This window comes from Pimephales promelas, chromosome 4 (genome assembly GCF_988280905.1).
Source record: "Pimephales promelas chromosome 4, fPimPro1.hap1.1, whole genome shotgun sequence".
Taxonomy (NCBI): Eukaryota; Metazoa; Chordata; class Actinopteri; order Cypriniformes; family Leuciscidae; genus Pimephales; species Pimephales promelas.
Genome location: NC_142772.1, coordinates 4,129,866 through 4,148,019, shown reverse-complemented (window position 1 = coordinate 4,148,019; position 18,154 = coordinate 4,129,866). Strand labels below are relative to the sequence as shown.

General features: G+C 36.1%; 1 protein-coding gene across 1 annotated transcript in view; it reads right to left on the bottom strand.

Annotated features, from left to right (window-relative positions):
- Nucleotides 1-18,154, bottom strand: part of arhgap31 (Rho GTPase activating protein 31) — a 30,928-nt gene that overhangs the window by 5,338 nt on the left and 7,436 nt on the right. The window contains exons 2-10 of the mRNA XM_039662056.2: nucleotides 15,327-15,429; nucleotides 15,006-15,150; nucleotides 13,493-13,575; nucleotides 12,118-12,225; nucleotides 10,558-10,700; nucleotides 5,673-5,880; nucleotides 5,386-5,510; nucleotides 2,797-2,856; nucleotides 830-1,630 (exon numbers count right to left, since the gene is read on the bottom strand). Coding sequence (XP_039517990.2) covers nucleotides 830-1,630; nucleotides 2,797-2,856; nucleotides 5,386-5,510; nucleotides 5,673-5,880; nucleotides 10,558-10,700; nucleotides 12,118-12,225; nucleotides 13,493-13,575; nucleotides 15,006-15,150; nucleotides 15,327-15,429 — 1,776 coding nt within the window. The remainder of the gene's footprint in view (nucleotides 1-829; nucleotides 1,631-2,796; nucleotides 2,857-5,385; nucleotides 5,511-5,672; nucleotides 5,881-10,557; nucleotides 10,701-12,117; nucleotides 12,226-13,492; nucleotides 13,576-15,005; nucleotides 15,151-15,326; nucleotides 15,430-18,154) is intronic.

Below are 18,154 nucleotides of genomic sequence, written 5' to 3'. Positions count from 1 at the left end.
ACGAAATGACTCAAAAAAGATTTGTTCATTTTTAATGAACGAGTTCGAACAGGAGAGTCACGAACGCGCATCACAGAACAGAGCAACCTTGAACCGTTTGGTTCCCATTGAAGTCCATTATATGGAGAAAATGCTGGAATGTTTTCATCAAAAACCTTAATTTCTTTTCGACTGAAGAAAGAAAGACGTGGACATCTTGGATGACATGGGGGTGAGTAAATTATCAGCAAAAGCTTTTTTAAAAGTGAACTACTCCTTTAAAGGGGACTTTCCATAGACATAATGATTTTTATTAGGGCTGTCAAACGATTAATCGCGATTAATCGCATCCAAAATAAAAGTTTGTGTTAACATAATATATGTGGGTGCACTGTGTATAATTATTTTATATATATAAATACACACACATGCTTGTATATATTTAAGAAATATTTTCATGTATATACTGTACATAATTTATATTATATATAAAAATATAAATATTTTATATATAAATAATCTTTTTTTTCTTAAATATACATGCCTGTGTGTATTTATATGCCCCCACATATATTATGTAAACACAAACTTTTATTTTGGATGCGATTAATCGTGATTAATCGTTTGACAGCTCTAATTTTTATACTTTACAACTTGTATATTCTCCCCCCTTACATTAACCCTAGCCATAAAACCTACGCCATCTCAGAAAACTTTCTGCACTTTGACATTTTCAAAAAACATAATTTAGTATGATTTATAATCTGTTTTATATTTTGTATTTTGCATAATGTATGGAATACCTGAACCACACACACACACACACACACACACACTACAATCGTCATACTCTTTGCTGTCCCCAGAGTGATCGCATCTGTAATATCTCTTTCCCCTGTCTGATCCTCCTTCTCCATGGGGAAAGAGCTGCTGTTGCTATAGATACTGCATCCGCTGCCTCCGCTGCTGTCACTGAGCGGGTGCTCTCGGTACCCAGTACTGTTGGTGTGAGCTGCTAGCCCAGTCTCCCAGTCTGTGAACGTAAAGTTCCCACTGCTGCCACCGATCTGGACAGGGAATCCAGCAGTGCCGATACTTTCCCTCCGATGGGCTTCCAGGGGTCCGGCCTCCTTTGGAGGCTTAAAGAGTCCCCCTAAACCCTTGTCCCGCTCTTTGCCAGGTGCCCTGCAGGGGGTGCTGTTAGAGTTAATAACCGCAGACACGCGTAAAGGTACGGACACCGCAAACGGCTCCGAGATGTTGAGGGCCTTCCGTTGGTGCCGCGGTGAAGACTCCAGCGGAAACAGGCTGCCTGGAAAAGACGGTCTAGATGACCCATTATTGGCAGATCCAGAATACAACATCCGACGGTTTTTAGGAGATGTGGGCTGGCAGCCGCTGCGCTCGTCACCTTTGAAAACTTTCAGCTGTTCTGGAAGAGTTTTCTGCAGTGGGGATAAAGATGGTGACGAAGAGGAGGCACTTAAAGCTCCTTCTCTTTTCTCACTCGGACATCCTCCCGAAGCATTGTGAGGATCTAAGTCCGAATCTTTATTGTTCAGGTTGTAGTCGATATCTGAGCCCAGGGTTCGGGATTTAAGAACTGGGACGAAGATGCCATTGCTTCCTTCTGTTGGTACTTTGTCCTCATCTGAGTGGGATTGAAAAAGAGAAAACTGATGGTGATACGTGAAAGCCACAAATATACAGCAGTCCCTAAAAGCATTTTTTACACTTCAGCCACACTTAAAAAAGTTTGTATGACATAATACAAAATCAAACCAATTTTTTTTATTAGAATTAACTAAATAAAACATTAAACTTACACTGTTTGTCAAAGGAAGCATGACCTTAGTTAAAGGGATAGTTCACTTTGAAATTAATTTTTTGGCATGCTTTATCTTACCTCAAGGGTGTCCAAGATGTAGGCGTCTTTGTTTCTGCAGTATTTTCAATTTTAATATTTTTAAGTCAAACGGTTTGTGTCTGTCAGTCATATAATGGAGGTCTATGGTCACCACCTCAAAGACATGCACAGAGAAGCCCAAACTAAACATGATTTAATGACTTGTAAATTTAAGTACACATTGATGCGAAACGAGCGGTTTGTATGAGAAAACGAACACTATTTATTTCGTTTTACCTCACGCTCAGATCAGTTGGACGTGGCTGTGGTTACAAGAGGTGAAAACGATATAAATGCTGTTTGTTTTCTCACACAAACCGCTCGTTTCGTGTCTTAGGCCATCGATGTGTACTTACATTTACGAGTCATTAAATCATGTTTAATTTGGACTTCTCTGTGCATGCTCTTTGAGGTGGTGACCATAGACCTCCATTATATGACTGAGAGACAAGAACGGTTTGACCAAAAAAAATTGAAAATACTGTGGAAACAAAGACACCTACATCTTGGATGCCCTTGAGGTAAGATAAAACATATCAAAATGAATTTCAAAGTGAACTATCCCTTTAATGTTATAGGCCTTCCATCAAATACATCCACTTGAAACCAGTTGGTTTTACTTTTTATATTTCAATCATTCACAGACTAATAAACAGATAAAAAGCCTTCTTTGAGATATAAAGCTGCCATGAGCCTATTCTGTAATACAATACTTTATAATTTGCTTATAGGCCATGTACCACACTGACACCTTAATGAATGTAGTGAATTAATTACTAACTTTTAATTATCTAATGTATTTTTATATTTATTCATATTATACATCTCTGTTTCAAACCTTAAATGTTGTAAGCAAAAATAAAAGGCACAATGACACTGAGGTAAGTATATTTATGGAGATCTAGCCCCACCTGCTGCTGGAAAAGAACAGAGAGAATCCATGCTTTTGGATGGCCGTATAGCAGTTTTTTCTGTTTAAGAGAGGAAACAAGCATTAAAACATATACGAATATATATATATATATATATATATATATATATATATATATAATTTTTTTGGCTTTTTACAACTTAATTTTACCATAAACAAAAGCTAAATTAGCTATGATAGGAAAATATAAATATAATTCTGAGGGCGGGGGTAACCTGTCACTCACATGAAATCCACCAATAGCAAACCACCACCATCCAATCAATTCCTGATAGACAAAATCAAGTCCCGCCCTATATTTTATCTTCGAGAAGCCGTGTCACAAATATGGTTGGGTACGACAACAGGTGTTCTGCCAAATAATGTTATTTATAATATTGTGCTACCAACACTGTATTTGCATTATTTTAAAGGGATACTGCACCCAAAAATGAAAATGCTGTCATCATTTACTCACCCTCAAGTTGTTGCAAACCTGTGTGAGTTTCTTTCTCCTGCTGAACTCAAAGGAATATATTTTGAAGAACGATTGGAACATTGACTTCCATAATAATAGTTTGTTCTAGTATGAAAGTCAATGGTGCCAAATAAACTGTTTGGTTCCAATCGTTCTTCAAAATATCTTCCTTTGTGTTCAGCAGAATAAAGAAACTCATACAGGTTTGCAACAACTTGAGGGTGAGTAAATGATGACAGAATTTTTATTTTTGGGTGAAGTATCCCTTTAAGGGTACGTTTAGGTGAAAAATAAAGCCTAGAACCACATGAATATGATGCTGGTTGCACAATCTGAGTGGATAGCACAAATCATCAGAACACCGGATCAAAATTTGCAAGAACTGTGTATTCAATAGGACACGCACAAACCATTTTAAACCATTCAAGGGCAAGAAGAAGCACTCATGCTGTTCTCTGTGCGCACATCCAAAGAGGACGTGCAAAAAGCAGCCGCTCATTTAGCGCATGAATACCGAATTGAGTTCTCTTTCATATCTTCTTGCACATGAACAGGCAAATACACACAACATAATGTCAAAATAGTCAAGTCAAGTCACATTTATTTATATAGCGCTTTTCACAATACAGATTGTATCAAAGCAGCTTCACAGTGATAACATGAAAGTAGTACAACACAGTAACCCCAACTGAGCAAGCCAAAAAGCAAGCCAAAAGCGAGGCGACAGTCCTAATATCCTAATCCTAAAATATCCTAATAAGAACAGTTGGTTATGACTGAAGTGAATGTAAACAGTTGATAACTGTATATTGGATCTGTTCAGCTCTTAAAGTGACAGCAGCCTAATATACCTAATGCTCTGTGTCATTTACGTTAAAGAAAGAACTAAAGAAAATGAAAATTACCCACTGATCTTGACTGAATATTTTAAGTTTTGCAACTTTAACAAGGATATATTTATATTTTATTTATAAAAAGAAATCTATGAAGAGTAATTTTACATTTGATTTCAATTTCTGTACCTGAACTTTGTATTAAATTAATGTATAAATGTGAATTTCTCTATGCCATTGAGTAATGTGTTCAGGCTGCTGATGTTTATAGTATTCAGCTGCAACAGTGTTTTGCAAAATGGCACGGATTAAATATGACTGATTTCTAAATGTTTGACTTCATTTTCTTTCTTTACCTAATTAGAATTGCTCGAATTCAAATGATACCCAACCCTAGTCACAGTAGGGAAGAAAAGACAATCACAACTTCCAACTTCCATAAAATATGCATATTTTTGTATAAGTATAAAACCCACAATAATTTCTACAGTCAGTAAAGCAAGCCAGTATGTGTTCTGCATTTCAACACGTCTGGCAAAAATACTATTTAAAAATAAAATATTTTTAGTATCGTATTCACCTTTATAGCCCTTAATCATGTAATTGTGGGCAAATGTGGACACAGAGGACTCAGGTGTGATCCTAATTTTTATTTATTATAAATGTTATATCATTGTCTTCGATAAAGTTTTGTCTATCCATTTATGGTGTTTTTTTTAAATTTTGGGGGTATTTTTGAATTTATTTAGTACAAAAAGTACCATATTTCTATGTAAATTATGCTTATTTTTATGTTTTATTTTTTACATTTTCTTAACTACATTAAAATATCATTCCAATAAGTTCTTAGAGCTAAAACCTAAAGATGAAGTGACTTTGCTGTTATTTTGGCTTATTTTAGAATGCTCTAAATTACAGTTCCCATTCATTTCTATGGGTGCCCATTTTTGACCCAAATACAAGATTAAGGAGGGTTTTTTTCACCCACTTAATATTGTAGAAATGAGTCGAAAAAAAATGTGTGTGTTCAGGAGGCAAACTTAGGAAAAGTAGCCAAGTCTTGTACCGCTCAGATCATGGGAAGTATTTTTTTTAAAATAAATCAACACTATTTTGCCCACATTTGTCCAGAATACGGTTTTAGAGTTAATAATTATTAATAACTTTTTTTTTCCAATTCACATGTTATTTGCTTTTTATCAAACTGAACAAAGAGCTTCCCATTTTTATCTTTGTTATTGTATTTTTTTTGGATGTTTCTTTCTTTTTTCCTTCTTACCTGAGGAATTTTGGCCTCTCATAAAGACACTCCCATTGCGACTCAGTTTCCCTTTGGAGTCGATGACCGATCGTCCAAGACTGAAGATGGACTTCCACTTCTTAGATTTTCCTGAGAATTTTCTTCTATGAATGTTTGAGAATGTAAAGGAAATTGTTAAAATGTGGAAATGTTTTAAAAAGCATTACAGTTCATATACAGTTGCCAATACAGTTTCAACGCTGTTAATGTATAAACCTAAAGTACACATGCTAGGAGAGTGTGTACATGTATGGTGAGCATCATACCTGCTGTCAGACAGATCTATTACTGTGTGATACATTGCCGCAGTGCTGGTGTCTGGAAGGCTGTTCTCTCTTTGCCGTTCTCTCATTGCTGGATGGTTGGGACTGAGAGAGCGAGCCTGTGCTTCCTCCAGACTCATGAGCTTCATGGGACCACACTGTGTGCTGGCGGGCAAGGTGGCGTACTTCTCCCCACAGGCCATGCTAGGGCCTACAAAACCATAAAAAAACAGTTGTGGCATGTCTTGAGAGTAAAAACAACTCTTAGTTCACCCAAAAATGAAAATTTTGTCAATATTTACTCACAGATTTGATACAAATACAAAGTGTCCTATACAAAGTAATAACTTATATTGTTCATGAACGTGTTTCCAAAATAATACAATCATAAGTGGATACAGTAAGCACATGAAACAGTTCAACATGGAGATTGATGGAAACAAAAAACGAAGTTTTCTACTACCCCCGTTTTCTCAATTTTACTCAAATTTACTTAAATGTCTTTCCTTTCATATATTTAAAATGACTTGCAGATTTATAACTTTATTACCTCTGAAGACATTATGACTATAACAAAAGATTTGTGCGGCTGACGCTCCTTTGGTTATGAACCGCTTGCGCAAGTGTCAAGCGTGCATGTGTGTGTGTGTGGTCCATGAGCATGCACACCTCTGGTTGCAGTTTCGCTTGTCACCAGAGGGGGCGTAGTTCTGCAAAAACTCAGAGACTTGCGCAATGCACCTTTAAAGAGTAATTAAACCCTAAACCAAGTTTTTTTAGTTAATGAGCGTTTTTCCACGTTTTTTAAACGCCGTGAGCGTAACGAGGCGCTGAGCGTTTTTTTCACGCTGAGGCGCCGAGCGCCCAGCGTTTTTACTGGTCGCTGGGAGTTGAAAAATGTTCAACTTTGGATAAAACGCAGCGCTCATCACTGTCACTTTTTACCCAGCCGTCCAATCACAGTGGAGGAGGGTGGGACTAATACCACACCGACCAACTGTCACAACATTCAAACTGCAGCAGATATTCTGTATCATAGCAACAAAACGTCTCAACGGAAAAAAAGTTGCGCTGCCAAAACGCTCTCAAGCGCCAAAAGCACAGCGTCTTCAGCAGAGCGTCTAGCATTTTCAGCTGGATAAAAACGCTTTAGTGGACAGACACACAGTCTTACCCTTTAAAGTGGACAGAATGGTAAATCTAACTGGTAACTGATTTTGTCAAAATAAACATAGTTTAACCCACCCAGTCAAATTTAGCACTTTTATGACAATTTGTGACAATTATGCTTACGCATCATCTATAAGAGTACTACTGAATCTCCAGATCAAAACACAGGTGAAGAAGAAGCAGAAACCAGGCATGTTTCTAAGCATGATTTTCTCAGCTTTTTGTTCAAAATGATGAAACTTTTCTTATGAAACTTACCCGCACTCAAGTGTTGATAAAAAAAGAATGCATGAAGCTAGAATAAAACGGATATATATATATATATATATATATAAAGTGATACAAAAAAGTGATACAAAAATGCTGGCGGTGGCTAGTAACTTAAAAAAAACAATGGCAGGGAAAGAGATAATATTTTGAATTAGCTTTTATTTTTATGCGTTCAGTTTTCAGTAGTTTTTAGTTCAATTTATAGTAATTTAGTAATGTCCTTTGTCATTTTCATAAATATTATTTAGGTTGAATTTATTTTAAGTTCAGTTTTAGTTTTATTTATTTAAAATTAATAAAGTAAAATTTAGTAATTCAACTTACACTTATTTTCTAATATTTAATTTTATTTAAGCTTTATTCCAATTAACAAATATGTCATTAGTATTTTTAGCTTTAAAGCTACACTGTTGTAACTCTTTTAGTTTATTCTTAGCTAAAAACACTTAGTTCTTTCAAAAATATATGTGCTCATTAATGTATATTTACTTCGTTTAAGTAATAAAGTCTTCTCGTGAGTGTATAATATGCCATTGAAAATACATACGGGTGTTGGTCGCCATGTTGCCCCTCCATCTTGAATGTACATTATCCAAAGAGGGGCTTACCCGTTAATTCAAGCTTCGCCTTTCGCGTTTACGTTTGAGTTAACACTCATGGACGAGGTCGAACTGGAAGCCATGTTAATCTTGGACTACATTGGCCACCGTAGGAGTTAAAACGAAATCGAAATTGAGAGGAACAGAAACTAATATTCACTGGATGGTCATATACCTTTTCACCACTAGATGGGGGTAAAAATCACACAGTGTAGCTTTAATTTACCCTGTTTTCATCATACAATATCTACTCAAAATGAACAGTATCTATACTCAAAACACATTGGGTAGATAACTGTACACACCTTTAACACGGTAAACAACAAATGAAAACACAATTGCTTGTGTGCAGCCATTACCTGTTTGCTTTTTTATATGTAACTTGTCTATTGTTTTGCTTGTCCATTTTTGGCTGCAGATCTCATGCCATTGTGTATACACCCCACGCCACATCTAAGACCCATTTCCTGACTTCATCATCACAGTTGGCACGAAAAGCACAGTCAAACTTATTTAGAGGATATTATTAATGTATGCAAACACCCAGAGGGAAAGTGTATTGTGCATTAGTTGCACGTTCTCAGCTAATTTAATTGCAATCATACTAATATGGCAGACTTTATTTCTGGTCAGCACACTTTCTAAACAGGAGTATTATTAGAAAAGCAGAGGCTAATGGGATAAAGAAAGCACAAGTCCCCTGATCAAATTATCACAAGCTGTGTGAGACCGCCACTGAGCATAGCCTACTGTATGCTAATTACCTTAACGAGCTGTAATTTCCAATTACTGTATATTTTGTTTTGATTTGTACAGCATGGTTACAGAATATGCCCAGATGGTTTACATTTAAAAAAATAAAAGATATTCTCACTGCTTCCCTTCTCATTCAAAAATTACACATTTCATTTCTGAATGAAGGTTTTTAAATGACTATACTAACAACATCTGGCATCTTTGCTCACAGCACAGCTATTTGGAGAGAGATCCAGTGCATAGTCTGTTCATTGTGACTACATTGCTCCTGTTATCCCACAACTTAGTCCACATTTGCACATAGTAACAAATATCTAACAACAAATACATTGGCTGTCATTAAGCCATTATAACTGTGTCATGAATATTTTTCGTGACCTCAACTACAGTGGTACTAATTGAATTTGTCATTAAAAAGTTATAATGGCTTCACGACAGCCAATGGTCAAAACCAACCACCTGACAGTTTAATGTTATGTTAACCAATAAAGCTAGTTGATTTCTTTAGTTTGATAATTAATGTTTATGACAGGTTGTGTTGTCTTAGTAATGTCAAGGTGTCATGACAAAGACTCTGACAGGTTAGGATGTTTTGGTTTATGTCAAGGTGTCAAACAATGTCATATTTGCATTAAAAATGTCATAATTGAGCGAAAGACACTTAATGACAGTTGTCATAAACATGCATAAAACGTCCTTCGTATTCATAACACACTGTATGATTATGAAGGTGTCATGTTAGTCTTATACACACCCCTTCAAGTGAAGTGTTCCCAAAAGGATTTTAAGTCCTGTTTCAATGTTAAGGCGATATCCAATTTTAAAGCGGTTTTCACTGGATAAACACTGGAGTGTTTAAAGGAGAACCCCGTTGCAAAATGAACCTTTGGTCTAATAACACATTGGTACTTAGTCAACCGTTCTCTGAGATGTTTTCATGATGATCGAATGTAAAGAGTTTTATCTCTAAAAACTGTTTAGTGTATAACGCGAGTATATAGTGCATGGAGTAATGAAAATTAATCACTAGTTAATACCACTAACAAGGCTCAAAATAGCCCCACACTAACATAGTAACGTAATGAGGGTCCCCACATGCAAAACGAAGCATTGAGAACTTTGTAAGTGTACAGACCGTTTCATAAGAAGATACTTCATAAAGACAGTTCACTTCGCGTATACAGACAGGAGCCATCTTTGGAAAACAGTCTCGACTGTGTTACTGTGTTAGTGTGGGGTTATTTTGAGACTTGTTAGTGGTATTAACTAGCGATTTTTATTTTTCATTACTCTATTCCCTATATACTAGCGTTATACTAGCGAACGGTCGGCTAGGTACCAATGTGTTATTAGGCCAAAGGTTCAAGTTGTCCTTTAAGCTTTCGAATGATACCAAATGAAAACTAAAATATGTGATAGGGACGTTTGCAGTCACGTAATTGTGTTGACGCGCAGAGCGCAGATGGAGGGCAAGGAGTAAAGAGCGCAATGGACGAGATGGAGGGAAATCCGTACTGTACTACTTTAGACGCTGTTACAAGAGAAATATATAAACAGAAAATCGAAACATATGTTGGACGTGATCCTTACGTTATGAAGAGGACCGATTTTCAACTGAATTGAGAGATTTGCCTGCCATCGAGCAACTAACTCGTCTTACAGACATACTTTGACTTTACAAAGTTTGGAAACTGGTACGTTACACAAACAGCCACATAAGTGTATTTAAACACCTGAATAATGTAATTATAAGCCACATAAATAATGTATTAACTCACATTTGACGAAGTGATCACTGCACACACACACACACAGGCATTTTCCCGACCGCAGACGTAGGTTTGCAAGGCATTTTTTCCTGGTGTTTTTCTGTCAATTTCTTGTATTTTCAAGTTTTCTTGTAATTTCTTGCATTTATTGTTATAGTGCTTCCTAATATAGAAAATCACTTCCTGCCCTCCATCTGCGTTTCGCGCCATGGCAACGCAGTGTCGTGACATCATGTGAAAACAAGCTATTACAAAAAAAAAACCGGCTAAGAGCAAACTGACAGTTGACAGGCTAACGCTACAACAGTTCAATGCTAGATGTACCTTCTCTGGACTTGGAGGGCTGAAGGTCCTGGTTGAAGATTTGCTGAGTGTGGTTGAGAATGAACTCTACAACGGACTGCTGGATCCGCACCTCCTGAAACGCTATATCACCATTGCAGGAGGGCACCTCCACTTCCTTAGAGCTGGACCGAAAGAAACGAGAGTACTTAGAAAAACATGTTTATTTGGTGGATTGCAATGAAGAAAAGGAATAAATCATCCATCTTTGTGAGGAATAATAGCACGTAGCATAAAGAACGTATCCCATTCATAATCAACAATCATCAACAGACATTCCCTGTGGACCCTTTACACATATTTGGTATAACCAATTGTATGACTCTCATACAGAATTACACTCACCTAAAGGATTATTAGGAACAGCATACTAATACTGTGTTTGACCCCCTTTCGCCTTAATTCTACGTGGCATTGATTCAACAAGGTGCTGAAAGCATTCTTTAGAAATGTTGGCCCGTATTGATAGGATAGCATCTTGCAGTTGATGGAGATTTGTGGGATGCACATCCAGTTCCACCACATCCCAAAGATGCTCTATTGGGTTGAGATCTGGTGACTGTGGGGGCCATTTTAGTACAGTCAACTCATTGACATGGTTAAGAAACCAATTTGAAATGATTCCAGCTTTGTGACATGGTGCATTATCCTGCTGGAAGTAGCCATCAGAGGATGGGGACATGGTGGCCATAAAGGGATGGACATGGTCAGAAACAATGCTCAGGTAGGCCGTGGCATTTAAACGATGCCCAATTGGCACTAAGGGGCCTAAAGTGTGCCAAGAAAACATCCCCCACAGCATTACACCACTACCACCAGCCTGCACAGTGGGAACAAGGCATGATGGATCCATGTTCTCAATTCTGTTTACGCCAAACTCTGACTCTACCATCTGAATGTCTCAACAGAAATCGAGACTCATCAGACCAGGCAACATTTTCTCCAATTTTGGTGAGCTCTTGCAAATTGTCGCCTCTTTTTCCTATTTGTAGTGGAGATGAGTGGTACCCGGTGGGGTCTTCTGCTGTTGTAGCCCATCCGCCTCAAGGTTGTGTGTGTTGTGTCTTCTTCACAAATGCTTTGCTGAATACCTCGGTTGTAACGAGTGGTTATTTCAGTCAAAGTTGCTCTTCTATCGGCTTGAATCAGTCGGCCCATTCTCCTCTGACCTCTCGCATCAACAAGGCTTTTTGGCCCACAGGACTGCTGCATACTGGATGATTTTCCCTTTTCACACCATTCTTTGTAAACCCTAGAAATGGTTGTGTGTGAAAATCCCAGTAACTGAGCAGATCGTGAAATACTCAGACACCAACAACCATGCCACGCTCAAAATTGCTTAAATCCCCTTTCTTTCCCATTCTGACATTCAGTTTGGAGTTCAGGAGATTGTCTTGACCAGGACCACACCCCTAAATGCATTGAAGCAACTGCCATGTGATTGGTTGATTAGATGGTGTTCCTAATAATCCTTTAGGTGAGTGTATGTATAGAGTGGATAACTAATGTATGAAATGAAGGTAAAACCTCTGCCAGACTCACCGGAGTAGATTCGGAGCCCACACCAGGGCAAGATTGCGAGCATGCATGTTGGTTTGGTGACTGAGTGTAGCTAAATGTGCCAGATGTTTGGTGAGGTATTCCAGAGTTCTAGGAAAGCAGAACAAAATACAGCCATAAAGCCATTCGATTTAATCTCATGTTTATTACTCATAATTCACCATGTCAAGTAACATACAGATGAAACTCAAAAAATTTGAATATCGTGCAAAAGTTCATTTATGTCAGTAATTCAACTTAAAATGTTAAAAACTAATATATTATATAGACTCGTTACATGCAAAGTGAGATATTTCAAGCCTTTATTTGTTATAATTTTGATGATTTACAGCTCTGAAAACCTTTTCACAATATTCTAATTTTGAATTTGGGGTTTTCATAAGCTGTAAGCCATCAAATCATTTCCTTTTAGGATTACATCTACATTACACTTTGACTTGGTATTTTAATAATAAGGGTCAGTTCACCTGGAAATAAAAAATCTTGCATTTTTCTCACTTTTTTTTTTTTTTTTAGAAAAATTTACTTTTTTTTCAGTGGAAAACAAAATGAGAAAATTGGACTAATGTACTCTATTCAAAGCAATTCTAATGAATAGAGCTTGCAAAAAGGAAGCACCTTAAAAGCATCATAAAATTGATTACAAAGACTTAATACACAAGTCATATTAAGGAGTCATAACATTTTTGTGATTGTGAAAAGCGCTATACAAATAAATGTGAATTGAATTGAATTAGGTAATTTAGTCTGATGAACAGTCCGACACTTAAATCGTTATTCACTATAACAAACATTCGGAGACCTCAATGGAAAGTTGTGTGTTTTGAACCTCATTGACTTCCAAAGTAGAAAAAAAAAATTGTAAGTCAATTGTTTGAAAATATCTTCTTTTGCATTCAGCAGAAGAAGAAAAAACTTTAATCACTTTAAATAGATTATGCTCTTTTTTATTGCAATTACAATCTGACATTAATTCAATCTTAGCAGATGTCTATACTGTGGTTTCGAGAAACAATTGTGACTAGCTAATTTATTTGTCCAATAACGCATCATGGAAGATAAGCAGCAATAATAGTCATTGTAGGGAAACGTGCCTTAAATCGTACATTAGATTTTGTGTCAAAATAGATGTCTCATGAATATCTTCTGTCGCAATACGAGAACTAGGGTCATGATTTTGGTCAATAAGAAATAAAATATTTTATGATGCTTTTAAAAGTCCCAATTATTAATAACTTACATTATATTAAAATTAAAACGTTCACCTTTTGTGTTCCAAACAGAAGAGAAGTCATACAGGTGGGAGTGAAGAGACAGATCAAGGTTACAGACATATTAAAATAAGCCTCAGCTGTACCTGAAGTGTGAAACGGGAAGTTGGTGTATGGCACTCCTAATGTTTCGGAGCTGCTCCTGCTCCTCTTTGACTGACACCGCAGCCTTGGCACAAAAACACACACGGGGGAACATTAATTCCTTTAATTCCTTTTACATTAATAAAAAAATGAGTTCTCTCTGTATCTATAATATGGCTTAAGATGATATTTAAAGGCTTCGCTTCATGATCAAAGCTCCATAGTTTTTATAGTGAGGGTAAAACTATGTGATTCAATACATCAATGATGATTGAGAGATGAACAAATAAAGCCTGATTAACATGATTTTGCTAAAAAGAATAGATGATCAATGGATAATCAAGTAAACTCAGGTTGCTTCAGTCCAGTCCAGGGTTTATCTTGAAATATTGAGTTATTCTTAAATTCAATTTGATAAAAATCAGCCAAGATTTCACAGCAAAAAGATTATAATTTAGTTCATCAATCAGAGGGTGTTAAAGTAGAAGAAGAAACTGATGAAGTAGTAGTTTTTCAGCAACGTTTTTATCTTGATAAATTAGAGGTCTTAGAAACTGGCATATCAAATATGATTCAGTAGTCTTTATAGGGTACTTTTTTACTTTTTTAAGTTATAACCTCTTTGAACTCAATTTATTTGTCTCCTCCTTTCCTGTCTACATTTGGCTGCTTTCTTTCCCCCGTCCTCTTTGTGCTATATCTCTGTATAGTTCTGGATTCGCTGTCCTTAAAATAAATGTCACTTCTGGTACACAAACACTTTTTTTTGTACCGTTTCTTTAAAGGGATAGTTCAGATTGAAATTAATTTTTGATATTTTTTAGCTTACCTCAAGGGCATCCAAGATGTAGGTGTCTTTGTTTCCGCAGTATTTTCAATTTTCATATTTTTAGGTCAAACCGTTCGTGTTTGTCAGTCATATAATGGAGGTCTATGGTCACCACCTCAAAGAGCATGCACAGAGAAGTCCAAATTAAACATGATTTAATGACTCGTAAATGTAAGTACACATTGATGGCCTAAGACACGAAACGAGCGGTTTGTGTGAGAAAACGAACAGTATTTATATCGTTTTTACCTCTTGTAACTACAGCCACGTCCAAGTGATCTGAGGGTGTGGGCGCTTTGTCTGTGATATTAACGATATAAATACTGTTCGTTTTCTCACACAAATCACTCGTTTCGTGTCTTAGGCCATCAATGTGTACTTACATTTATGAGTCATTAAATCATGTTTAATCTGGACTTCTCTGTGCATGCTCTTTGAGGTGGTGACCATAGACCTCCATTATATGACTGACAGACAAGAGTGGTTTGACCTAAAAATGTCAAAATTGAAACTACTGTAGAAATAAAGACACCTACATCTTGGATGCCCTTGAGGTAAGATAAAACATACCAAACATTAATTTCAAAGTGAACTATCCCTTTAAGACACTAAGTCACTGTATCAGATGCTCTACATCATTCTTCTACTCAGCTCTAGTCTTTTGTTTTTCTCGCTCACAAACTTACTGTAAATTTCTTGTAGAGTTCATAAGTGAGGAGAGGGATGGGAAGCTCTCTGAAGTACAGCTTACATAAAGAGCCAACGCAGTGGATATCCTGAAGATACACTTCTTTAGTGAGGTCAGGACAGAGTTCAGAGCAAAACTCCTGTCTGTATGCACACACACACACACACACACACACACACACACACACAGAGAGAGAGAGAGAGAGAGAGAGAGAAACATGCATTTACTTCATAGAATTGATTGTTGCAAGGGTCTCCCTCCATCCAAGTTCATCCAACTCTACTGTATGCATGAGGTGTGAGTCTAAAAACTGGCCAACCTGAGTCTTTGAATGTTAGATGTGATTCCTGAGAGTCTGTAGATGCCATCCACAATCCCATGTTTCTCGATGAAGTCTGCACAAGTCTTCAGGACGTGAGGAACTAGACAAAAACAGGACAAATTCATCAATGGTCATTCAGATATGTCAAAAAAAGCTCAATTTATTGAAAGAATAGTTCACACAAAAAAGTATTTTTTGTCGTTGTTTGATCACCCTCATATCATTCCAAACCTTTATGACTTTCTGTCTTCCAAGAAACACAAATTAAGATATTTTGAAGAATGTTTGTGCTGATTTCCTTAATTTATTAAAAAAAATAATATCATAAAAGTATGTCTGACATTATGTCTAAATGTCTTTTGCGCTACATTCCAACACTGTAAAAAATGATTGGGATTTTAACGGTAAGAGACTGTGAATTGGTTAACAGAAAGTCTCCTTACTATATACGGTAAATAACTGTGATCGATCTAACGGTACATTAAATGTAAAATCAAATGTAAAATACCGTTAAATTGACAAATATCCAGTGAAAAACCGTAAATTTACATTCCCACAATTCCCTGCGTGACATTTCACATTTTATGTATTTTTTGTTGAAATAACTAATATTAACTAATGAAATAACTAATATTAACTAATAACTAATATATAATATTTCTTCCTAGTTTTCGTAGTTCTTGTCTAATCTGTTATGTACATTATGGTTTTATGTTACATTTAATGCAATTAACCCTAAAACCGTATTCTGGACAAATGTGGGCAAATTAGTGTTGATTTATTTTTAAAAAATACTTCCCATGATCTGAGCGGTACAAGACTTGGCTACTTTTCCTAAGTTTGCCTCCTGAACACACACAATTTTTTTTTGACTCATTTCTACAATGTTAAGTGGGTGAAAAAAAACTTGCTAATCTTGAATTTGGGTACCCATAGAAATAAATGGGGAAAACTGTAATTTAGAGCATTCTAAAACAAGCCAAAATAAGACACCAGGTGACAGCAAAGTCACTTCATCTTTAGGTTTTAGTTCTAAGAACTTATTTGAATGATATTTTAATGTAGTTAAAAATTGGAAAAAAAAAACTACATAGTAACTATTTTACATAGAAATAATTTACATAGAAATATGGTACTTTTTGAAGTAAATAAATTCAAAAATACCCCATTAATGGAAAAAAACACCATAAATGGATAGCCAAAACTTTATCGAAGACAGTGATATAACATTTAGAATAAATAAAAATTAGGATCACACCAGAGTCATCTGTGCCCACATTTATCCACAATTACAGGATTAAGGGCTATAAAGTGAATACGGTTTGATTTGAGGGTTAAATTAATATTTATTGCATTTTTCAAATTTCATGTGTGTTATGTGATCAGTTTTGACGTTACAGTATTTTTGACAGTAAAGTTCTGGCAACCACAGCTCCCAGACCCTTTTTTTTAACCCTAAAAATAATGTTTTATTATTATTTATTTTTTTACAGTGAAGTCTTCTGAGGCCACATGATAGTTTTGTGTGCTCTGTAGGCGAAGAGTGGGATTTTATAAGCCTCTTTCTGCAAAATTGGTCGGTGTAACTGTAACATAAGTTATGTATATGATCAATCAAAAGACACAAGAGTACCAATGATGTCTTGCAACCTGAGGGCAGCAAGTTTCAACACTATGTACTGTATGGAGTATGGATGAGATTTAAGCACTTTTTACCAGTGAATACAGATAATCTAGAATATTACTCCACCACCTGTGCATGACATCATTAATTACAGGCTTATTTTGTTGAACCAAAGTGGATTAAACACTGGAAGTGCATGCATGATTTCAGGGAACAGTTATAGCCAGTTAATCCCTCTAACAATACAAACAAAAGAAGTTCCATTGTAAATTGGAAACACACCCCAGGTTATTATTTCAGAAGCAATTTGCTAAAGTGTTGAGGTATTACGCTAAAGTTGCTAATGCAAAGTATCAAAAAGAGAACAGGCTGTTTCTACGCCTTACAGTTCAAAAGTTATCAGCAGCATAAATATAACTGAAAAAATATTGAGCAGTTGGAATTTAAGGGATACTCCACCCTAAAATGAAAATTATATCATAATTTTTACTCTCCCTCAAGTTGTTCCAAACCTAGTGTCTTTCTTCTGCTGAACTCAAAGGAAGATATTTTAAAGAATGTTAGTAACCAGACATTTGACGGCATCCATTGACTTCCATATAGTGCAGCTAATGGCATATTACAAGAGAATCGCTCAAATTGGTATAGAAGCATTACATTTGGCACAGATACTCTCTAAGGGTCACTTTTTTGTGAAAAAGTCGTTGGCCACACAAAAATCCACATGGCCGGTAGCCATTTTTTCAAGATGGCCGCTATTTCTGTCAAATGCTGATTATGTCAACCGTTTAAACTAATGTGTGAAAATACTCTCTTCTCTCTCTCAAAAAAAAATATGTTTTTTTGAAAACGGTGCTCGTCTCCTTAAAACGTTTAAGATGGTAACCATTTTTTTCAAGATGGCCGCCATTTTTCTTGAATCCTTAAATCTTTTTTTTCAAATGGTGATGCTATCATGAAATTTGGTACAAATATTTTTCAATGAACATTATCATTGAAAAAGGTGTGACCATTTTGATTTTTGAGCGGCACCTTGAAGAGTATGTTCGCCTAATTTTATGCTTGCATCACCATTTGAACAATTGAAATAATTCACATTCAACAGGAACGGTGGCCATCTTTAAAAATGGCGACCATCTTGAATTTTTGAGGGACAAGCATCTTTGTTCTTTAGAGTGTTTTTGTATCAAATATTATGCTT